Source organism: Aythya marila (genome assembly GCF_965140915.1).
Source record: "Aythya marila genome assembly, contig: HAP1_HAP1_SCAFFOLD_831, whole genome shotgun sequence".
In the NCBI taxonomy this organism is placed as follows: Eukaryota; Metazoa; Chordata; class Aves; order Anseriformes; family Anatidae; genus Aythya; species Aythya marila.
In genome coordinates, this window is record NW_028136665.1 from 21,413 (window position 1) to 30,686 (window position 9,274).

Here is a 9,274-nt window from a genome sequence, read left to right on the forward strand (position 1 = left end):
CTGTGGCAGGGTTGTAAACTGGGGGGGTGTGGGGCTGTGAGCACCAGCACCCCCTCACCCCCCTCCCAGCCCACCTCACCTCACCCCCCCCTGCCACTTGGAAGAGGAAAAAGTCAAATTTGACATGTGACAGGCCGGCAACTGAAGGCCGTGCGTTGCCTGTGGGCAGTGGGCAGGCTGTGGGCCTGGAGCACCCAGTGCCCTGCTTTCAGCCAGGACAGGTGTCACGTCCCCCCTAGCAGCTGTTGGGGCGCCGCTTTTTGGGTTGGGATGGGCAGGGTGCTGAGAACACGCTGCTGTTGTCGTTGCAGGCAGCCTGGGGGTGCAGCAGGAGCTGGGGGGGGGGCAGATCCAGGACAGGCCAAGCAGACCCCAACTGGCCAAAGGGGTATTCCGTACCATCCGGTGGTGAGGGATTTTTTTTTTTTTGTCAAGGACAAGGTCCGCATGACTGCTAATCACAACAGGTGGGGTTGTTTTCGTGCAGTCGTTTGGCAGTGTGCTTTTGACTGATAATCTTGTGTGAGACACTGTCTGCCCCTGTGAAGCTCGCTCAAAAAGCAAGGCTATTTGGGCAGTAAAATGGAGCATGATCTGACCATACTGGTGTCTGTCGTGCTTTTGGCCGTGCTTCCTGCAACGACCTGGGGTCATGCTGAGCAATTATAGGGGGGCTGGGCAGAGAACAGACCAACCCCCACCTCTCCACAGCCTCCTTGAAGGTACCTCTAGAGCGATAAGGTCGCCCCTGAGCCTCCTGTATCCAGGCTGCACAACCCCAGCTCCCCCAGCTGCTCCTCGTAAGATTTGTTCTCCAGACCCCTCACCGTGGGTCCCTTCCAACTTGGGATATTCTTGGATTCTGTGAAAGAAAGTCAAGCAACCGACAAACCGTGCTGTGTGCCCAGCAGGGGCACTCCTGCCTGGGGACTGCCCACCACTGTGAATAAAATCCCAGCTTCACTGAGACCCTCGCCTCAGCCCATTACTGGCTACGGAATGGCTCTCACGCAGGGAAAGCACGTGCAGAAATGCTTTATTTTCTTGAAAAAAAAGGGAAGGTGAGGGGCGAGGGGGTGCGGAGGGGGCCCTCACCCTGCGGCACTCCGTCCCTGTGTGCTTCCAGTGCCGTCCCCAGCAGGACGCCAGGGTGGGGGCACCGCAGGGGTCACCAGCCGGGGGGGCTTTCCCCCTCGGCCACCGCAGCACCCCCGGGACCCCCTCCCGCATCACAGCTCGGGGGCGTCGGGCTGGCCCTGGGGGAGCGGCAGCCGGAGCTCGGCGTCATGGCGGACGACAGAGAAGAGGCCGACGACGGCGAGCAGCGCCAGCAGCATGAGGCTGCAGCAGACGGAGAAGATGCTGCGGGTGCCGGGCCCGTGGTCGGCGCCGTGCAGAAGCAGCAGCCCCAGGCAGGCCAGCAGGTTGAGCGGGACACGGCACCAGTTCGTCACCCCCGGCCGGTCCTTCTCCGGGATCGCCTTTGTGAGAAACAAAGCCATGTTTTTTTTCAGTAGAGAATTCCTTATCTGTGCCCCAGGGGGGTCGTGGAGTCATAACATGGAGAAGCGGAGAAGCACAAAGCAGATAAGCGGAGAGTGGGAGGCCTCGCTGTTCCAAAATAAGGTGGAAGCTTGAGACAAACAGGATGAGCAGCATGGGAACAGTGAAACAAAGATCCCAAGTTCTCAAAACGTAAGAAAGGAGAAATTCAAGGGTTGAAAACAAGAAAAATGGTACATGTATGGTATAGAGGAGTGTCGAGCAGCTTGTGAACCTGCAGTACTCAGCCACGAGGAAACAGGGGAGGTAATTGGGTGTCAGGGGAATAGGGAATAAAAGGTTAGGCTTTGTTAACTAAAATGCACTCCTAATTGGCAGGACAGCCACCGCTGCAAGCGCAAATAAAATAGCTGCACAGAAGAGCCTGTCTGAAGAAAATTATTTGAGATTTTTCTCACACCTTGCGCCGCAGGAAGCCCATGGCGGGGAAGTAGAGCCCACAGGAGAGCTCGAGGAGCAGGAAGGCCACGAAGGACTCGGCCGGGCTCTCCTGGCTGGGGTTGGTGGAGAAGGCGAGCATGAAGAGGGAGAAGAAGCCCACGAGGACGGAGAGCGAGAGCACGTGGACGGGCTGCAGGCGGTACCTCGGGGACACGGCCAGGCGGTACAGCGAGGTGCCCACCATGCTGGCCGCCATGAAGCTGGAGAAGACGATGCCCAGCGGCGGCCCGTGGGGGTCCAGCACGGGCGTCCAGAGGAAGACGAAGATGTAGATGACACTCTCAAAGAGCGCCTGGACGGTGCCTAGCAGCAGCACACGCCGGTCCGCCAACAGGCGCCGCAGGCCGTCGGTGCAGCTCTTGGCGAGTGCCCGCTTCTTGCCGTAGTTCTCGTCCCAGTCTTTCAAGGCCACGGCGCCCGCCAGCACCAGCAGCGGGATGGACGCCATGAAGGGTGCCACCGGGCCCAGCCCCAGCCACTCGGCGGCAGCGTTGGCCACCACCCCGGCCCCCACGGCCAGCACGTGGTTCCAGAAGGCTGCCTGTGAGAAGGTGGCAGGCACCCACTCCGCCGGGAAGTCATGGTGCTCCACATGCTCGTGGACATACCAGGCCTCGAAGGCGCAGAAGAGCAGCGCCGTGGACAGCCCGCCCAGCACCCTGCCCGCCGCCAGCACCAGGTAGTCGTGGGACAGCTTGGTGAGGCAGCAGGCCGAGTAGGTCAGCGAGAAGAGCACGCACGACGCCCGGCGGCCCAGCGCGTCCACCAGCGAGGCGGCCACGGGCCCAAAGAGGACACTGGAGGCAAAGCCGCAGACGTACAGCACGGCAATCTGCGTCTCCACGAAGCCGTAGTGCTGGTACAGCTTGTACAGGTACGGCCCCTGCAGCCAGTCGGCAGCCAGTGCGGGCAGGTAGCCGCGCAGGAAACCCCGCTGGAAGCGGGCGAAAGCCGGGTTGGCGCCGGGGGGGGCGGCAGCGGTGGGGGAATGTGAGCGGCGGGCGGCCAGCTCCAGCCCCAGCGCCACCACCAGCAGCAGGGCGAGGGCGGCGTAGGCGGCGAGCAGCATGGCGTGCCCGGCCCCGCGGGCATCCCTGGGGAGGCTGCAGGGTGTGGGGGGAGAACAAAGTTGGGAGGGCAAGGTGGGTGATGGGGAACCCCCCCGGGACGGGCAGGGGCCTGGGGGGCCGTGGGAGGAGGCCCCGGCCTGGGCACACGGTGCCCCCCCCCCGCCCTCCGCACCCCTGGGTGGCTGCGGGACTGAGTCCCGCTGCCCCCCCCCCGCCCTATGGACCCTCCCCCAAGCCCCCCTCCCTATGCACGCCCCTGCTGCCCCCCCCCCCGCCCCAAAGGCCCTCCCCACACCGTTCACCCCCTCCATGCCCCTCCCCGGCCCCGCCTTCCCACCCCATGCACCCCCCCGGCCCCCTCATACACAGCCTCCCATTGACCCCGCCCCACAGAGCCCCCCCAAGGCTCCCCAGGCCCCCCCAAGGCCCCCCAGGTCCCCCCCCAGAGCCCTTAACCCCCCCAGCCACCCCGCAACCCTCCTAAAGTACCCCAGGGCCCCCCCCCACCTAGCCCCTCAGCGCGGGGAGAGCAGCCGCGCACCCGGCGCCTCTCACGCACCCGCTACCGCTTGTCGCCGGCCGCCTCCGTGGGCGCCGCCATCTTGGCGCGCGTCACATGACCAGGGCCCCGCTCCCGTCCCGCCCGCAGTGGGTGATGCTGGGTGGCCATGCGCATGCGCGGGCTCAAGGAAGGGGGCGAGCCCCTCGCCGCGCGCACCACGTGTCCGCCAGGTCACGTGGGAAGAGATCACGTGGCAGCGCTCGGGGACTGTCGGAGGCGCTCGGCTCCGTTCGGCTCCACTCGGGGTCGCTCGGCACCGCCCGCCCCTCCTGGGCCTGGTGTAACTGCCCCCCGACCTGGTGTAACTGCCCCCCCACCTGGTGTAACTGCCCCCATCCTGGTGTAACTGCCCCCCCACCTGGTGTAACTGCCCCGACCTGGTGTAACTGCCCCCATCCTGGTGTAACTGCCCCCCCACCTGGTGTAACTGCCCCCATCCTGGTGTAACTGCCCCCCCACCTGGTGTAACTGCCCCCATCCTGGTGTAACTGCCCCCCCACCTGGTGTAACTGCCCCCATCCTGGTGTAACTGCCCCCCCACCTGGTGTAACTGCCCCCATCCTGGTGTAACTGCCCCCCCACCTGGTGTAACTGCCCCGACCTGGTGTAACTGCCCCATCCTGGTGTAACTGCCCCCCCACCTGGTGTAACTGCCCCCATCCTGGTGTAACTGCCCCCCCACCTGGTGTAACTGCCCCCATCCTGGTGTAACTGCCCCCCCACCTGGTGTAACTGCCCCCATCCTGGTGTAACTGCCCCCCCACCTGGTGTAACTGCCCCCATCCTGGTGTAACTGCCCCGACCTGGTGTAACTGCCCCCATCCTGGTGTAACTGCCCCCCCACCTGGTGTAACTGCCCCCCCCACTTGGTGTAACTGCCCCGACCTGGTGTAACTGCCCCCTCCTGGTGTAACTGCCCCCCCCCACCCCGTTCTTTTGCAAATGCCCCGCCCGGGGGCAAACACCTTGCGCAGTTGTCCCAGCCCCCCCACAATTTCCCCATGCCCTGTGCAATCGCCCCCAGCTCTCCTCACCCCCCAACCCCGTGCAAACGCCCCCCGCTCTTGCACACCCCCACCCCCTCGCCCTGCCCGTGCCTCAGTTTCCCCCGCACTCACCGGGGTCCCGGGGGGGGTCCCCGCGCCCCCCTCACTTGATGCTGAGCCGCGGGCGGCAGGGCCGGGGGGGGCACCCGAGGGGACAGCGGGGGCAGGCTGCGGGGAGGGGGCAGCAGGGAGGGGGGCGGCAGGGCGGGGGGCAACAAGGGGGGTGGCAGCAGGGAGGGTGACACCAGGGGGGGTGACAAGGGAGGCAGCAAGGCGACGGGCAGCCCGGGGGGGGGCAGCAGGGGGGGTGGCAGCAGAGGGGGGGGCAGCAGGGGGCGACGGGACACGGGGGGGGGCAGCAGGGGGGGTGACAAGGGGGGTGGCAGGGGGCTGGGCAGGGGGGGCAGCAGGGCGGGGGGCAGCAGCGGGGGGCGCACTGGGGGGGACAGGGGGGGCTGCGGAGCCGCTGGCCGCGCCACGCCAGCCCCATGGCGCTGCCCCCCCCCGGCGGTAGGGTATTTATAGCCTAAAGCCGGCTCAGCCGGGGGGGGGGAGCAAGGGGGGGGGTTCACGTGGGGGCTCCCACGCGCGCACGGGGCCGGGGGAGGCAGCGGCACCCCCTCCAGCCCCGTCACGGGGGGCGGGGGGACACGGGGTATGGGGGGGACATCGGGGTGGGGGGACACGGGGGCATGGGGGGGGGCACGGGGACCTGGGACCGGGACACTCGCCCACGCCCGACCCCCCCCGGGCACGCGGCTGCCGCTGTTGCACACGCGTGTGCAAGGCGCGTGGCTGACGCCCCTCCTCCCCCTCCTCGCGGGGCCCCGGGTAGGGGGGGGTGGGGGGGACCCCCCCGAAGGGGGGGGGGGGCGATGTGGTCATGGAAACAATTTGGGTTGGAGCCGCCCGAGCTCAATGGGGGCTTTGTTCGTGCTGCGGCGCCAGGGCCCCCGGGCGGGAGGTGCCGCCGGCCCCCCCCAGCTCTGCGGCGTGCCACGCCTCGGCGGGCCCCCGGGGGGGCGTGTAAAGGCGTGCAACGCCGTGTAAAGCCGTGCAAAGGCACGCGATGCCACACGCAGCCGTGCAAAGCTGTGCGAAACTGCTCACAACGCTGTGCGGAGCCGTGTGTGGTCGTGCAAAGTGGCGCGAGGCCGTGCAACGTGGTGCAATGCCACGCAAAGCCCTGCAGCGCTTTGGAACGTGGCGTGAAATGCCGTGCAAAGCCCCGCCGTGCCGTGCAAAGCGGAGCAAAGCCGTGCAAAACCCCAGCACGAAATGCCGTGCAGAGCCGTGCACTGCTGTGCAAGGTGGTGCAACACCACACCGAGCCGTGCGCCATGGGGCACGCCATGCTGTGCAACGCCGTGTGGTGCCCTGCAAAGCCGCGCAATGCCATGCCAAACAGTACAATGTCATGCAAAAGTGTGCCATGAAATGCCATGTGATGCCGTGCAAAGCCGTGCAAAAGCTGTGCAAAGCCACAGCTGCCCGTTCAGCACCAGGCCCCGCGGGGCCGTGCTGAGCTGAGCTGTGCAGCACCGGGGGGGGGCTCCGTGGGGGGCAGCCCCCAAGCAGATCGTGGCTGCACTGCCCCTGGGTGCCTGGGGGGCTGAGGGGGATGGGGGGGGCTGCTGGTGCCGGGGTCACGCCTGGTGTGTGTGCAACGTGCAGAGGGCACACACACTGCAAGGCATGGCAGGGGTGTGCACACGCTCGTGCATGATCACATGCGTGTGCGTTGCTGTGTGTGTTTGGTCTTGCACAGCTGCACGCTCACGCATGGTGATGCACGTGTGCAGCATTGTGCATTGTGTGGCCTTGCATGTGGGCATGCTTGCACACTCGTGTATGCCCACACGGGCTCCTGCGGGCTCACAGACGTGCACCCTCACTTCTGCACTACCACCAGCGTGCAAAGCCTTGCACACATCCATGACCCCACACTTGTGCACCATCCTCACACACGTGTGGCCTTGCACACCCATGCACACTCACGGACCTGTGCATGGTCTGGCACGTGCACGAGCTTGCACACTCTCGCGCACCCCCCCCCCAGCCCCACAAGGACCTCGTGCGAGGTCCTGTGCCCCCCGGCGTCCCCTGGCCACGGGCGCAGGGCCCAGTGCACGCGCAGGCCGGCGTGACAGCCCGTGCCCCAGTGTGCCCCGTGTCCCGTGGTGCCCTGGGAGCGCCCGGGGCCCTTGGCGTGCCGCCCGTGTCCCGTCGTGCCCTGGGAGTGCCGCGGGCGTTGGCGTCACTCCCAGCTTCCCAGCGTGCTCCAGGGCGGGGCAGCGTGAGCAGGGAGGCCTCACACGTGGGTGTGCAAGGGGCCTGCTGCAGCTCCCCCCCCCGACCTGCCTGTACCCGGTGTGCAAAGCCTCACATGTGCACAGGGCTGTGGCTCTCAGCGTGCACTGCTCTCCACCACCTTGCACACGTGTCCCTGTGCAAGCTTTGCACCAACCCCCTGGGCAGCCCTTGCACCAACACTCTGTGCAACCCTTGCACCAAAGCATCCTCATGCAACACTTCCACAGCTCCCCCCAGTCCCTCCCCGTGCAGCTCTTGCACTAGCTCACGCCTGTGCAGTCCTTGCATGGAACCCCCCCGTGCAATCCTTGCACCAAGCCCTCGTGAAACCTGTGCAACACCTTTGGCACACGCCCCTTGCACTAACTCACGCCCGTGTTGCACTTCTGCAGAAACACCTTCCCCGTGCAAGCCTTGCACGCCCCTGGGCCCCCTTGCACGGAGCCCTGCCGTCCTCTGCCTCCAGGGTGGCCCTGTGCAAAGGCGTGCAAAGTGCAGGAGCGTGCAAGGGCCGTGCATGGGGAGGGGGCGTGTCCCAGTGCCCCTTACGCATGGGTAGGGTTAACTGGGGCCCCTGCCCGGGGCCTTTAATTGGGGCCTTTAATTAATTGGGGCCTTTAACTGGGGACTCGGAGGGGGGGCACTGGGGGACCCCGTGTCCCACCCCACGTCCCCGTGCCACACACCGTGTCCCCCCCCCGCCCCCCTGCCCCCTTGTCCCGTGTCCCCCTGTCCCCTTCTCCCCCTGACCCCCCGGCCCCATCCCTGCCCCCCCCCTTTTACCCCGGCCCCCCCCGGCCCCTCCCCACCGCCGCCCCCCGCCCGTCCCGTCCCATCTCCGTGCCCCCCCCCGTGTCCCCCCCGTGTCTCCCGCTCCCCCCGCCCGTCCCGTCCCGGTCTCCCCGTGCCCCCCCCGCGGCCCCCCCGCTCCCCCCGCTCCCCCCCGTCCCGGTGCCCCCGCCCCGCCCCGCCCCCCCCCGGGGCGGTCTCTCCGCGGCTCCGCCGTGGCGGGGCCGGGGCCGAGCGGGGCCGCGCCCGGTGCCGGTGCCCGGGGCCCGGTGGCGGCGGGGCCGGGGCCGCTCGGCGGTGCCCGGTGCCCGGTGCCCGTTGGCGCTGTCCCGGTCCCGGTCCGGCCCCGGCCCCGATGCTGGGCTGCCTGGGGGCGCTGCCGGCCCCGCGCCGGCTCCACGACGTCACCAACCGGCGGGGAGCGCTGCCGGGGGGGCGCCTCGGTGAGCGGGGGGGGCACGGGCGGGGAGGGGGGGGAGAGGGGGAAGGGGGGGGGCAGGGAGAGTGGGGGGGAGTGGGGGGGTGGGGGGCAGTGGGGGGGGAGTGGGAGTGGGGGGGGAGTGGGGGGAGAGTGGGAGTGGGGGGGGAGTGGGGGGGTGGGGGGCAGTGGGAGTCGGGGGCTGACGGGGGACGAGGGGGAGTCGGGGGCTGTGAGTGGGAAGTGCGGGGGGGGTGAGGGGGGGTGAGGGTGCGTGTGACAGTGGGAGTGGGAGTGGGGGGGGTGAGGCTGGGCGTGGAGGGGGGGTAAGGGTGGGGGAGGGCGTGAGCGGGTGGGGGGGGAGCGGGAGTGAGCGCACGGGGCGAGGGGGGGTGAGCAAGGGGTGGGGGGAGCGGGGGGGAGTGGGGGGTGACAAAGTAAGGATGGGGGGGAGGGGGGGTGACGGGGGGTGAGCGTGAAAGTGACAGCGGGGGGGGTGAGCGAGGGGGTGAGTGTGTAAGGATGGGGGGGAGTGACTGAGTGGGGCTGTGGGGGTGTGAGGGGGTGTGAACAAGTGTGTGCGGGTACGAGGGTGAGTGAGGGTGAGTGTGAGCTGTGAGCGTGAGTGGGAGTGCGAGAGCGTGTGCAGGTGGGCGGCTACACGTGAGTGAGGCCATAGGTGTGCAACAGGGTGAGGGTGTGCGGTGGTGCGTGAGTGTGCAACGCTGTGAGTGTGATGGTGCGTGAATGTGTGATGGTGAGCGACGGTGTGAGTGTGCAACAGTGCACGAGTGCGTGTGGCTGAGCCGTGCTGGCTGCGTGCGTGTGCGTGCGTGTGCGTGTGCGTGTGCGTGCCGGGTGTGTGGGCGTGAGCGAGCGTGCCAGCGGTGCCCGTGAGACACAGCCGGGGTGTGCGGGTGTGACAGCGCCACATGGGGGGTGGGCTGCGTGCCTGGGGGGGGCGAGTGTGCAAAGTGGGGGGGGGGGCAAGTGTGCAAGCACAGGGGGTGAGCGTGCAAATGCTGTGGGCACTGGGTGAGCTCCGGGGGGGGAGTGCACATCCGCGGGCGTG

At 68.1% G+C, this 9,274-nt stretch overlaps 1 protein-coding gene across 2 annotated transcripts; it reads right to left on the reverse strand.

Moving 5' to 3' along the window:
• Positions 1 to 1,019: 1,019 nt before the first annotated feature.
• On the reverse strand, positions 1,020 to 3,901 carry MFSD5 (major facilitator superfamily domain containing 5). Of its 2 annotated transcripts, XM_082785985.1 has the most exons (4): positions 3,634 to 3,901; positions 2,148 to 3,107; positions 1,964 to 2,057; positions 1,020 to 1,481 (listed from the first exon to the last, which is right to left on the reverse strand). In XM_082785985.1, the coding sequence occupies exons 2-4, from the start codon at positions 3,071 to 3,073 to the stop codon at positions 1,230 to 1,232; spliced, it is 1,272 nt and encodes a 423-aa protein (XP_082642111.1). In that variant the 5' UTR covers positions 3,074 to 3,107; positions 3,634 to 3,901; the 3' UTR covers positions 1,020 to 1,229. The 2 variants fall into 2 exon arrangements, with proteins under 2 accessions (XP_082642111.1, XP_082642110.1); XM_082785984.1 differs by having other exon boundaries at positions 1,964 to 3,107; positions 3,634 to 3,898.
• Positions 3,902 to 9,274: the final 5,373 nt, after the last annotated feature.

Bases quoted from the DNA above. Each gene is read 5' to 3' on its own strand.
- MFSD5 (XM_082785984.1), bottom strand. From the start codon at position 3,073: ATGCTGCTCGCCGCCTACGCCGCCCTCGCCCTGCTGCTGGTGGTGGCG. The intron at 1,482-1,963 runs GTGTGAGAAAAA...TTTCTCACAAAG, and splicing joins TGGGCTTCCTGCGGCGCAAG to GCGATCCCGGAGAAGGACCG.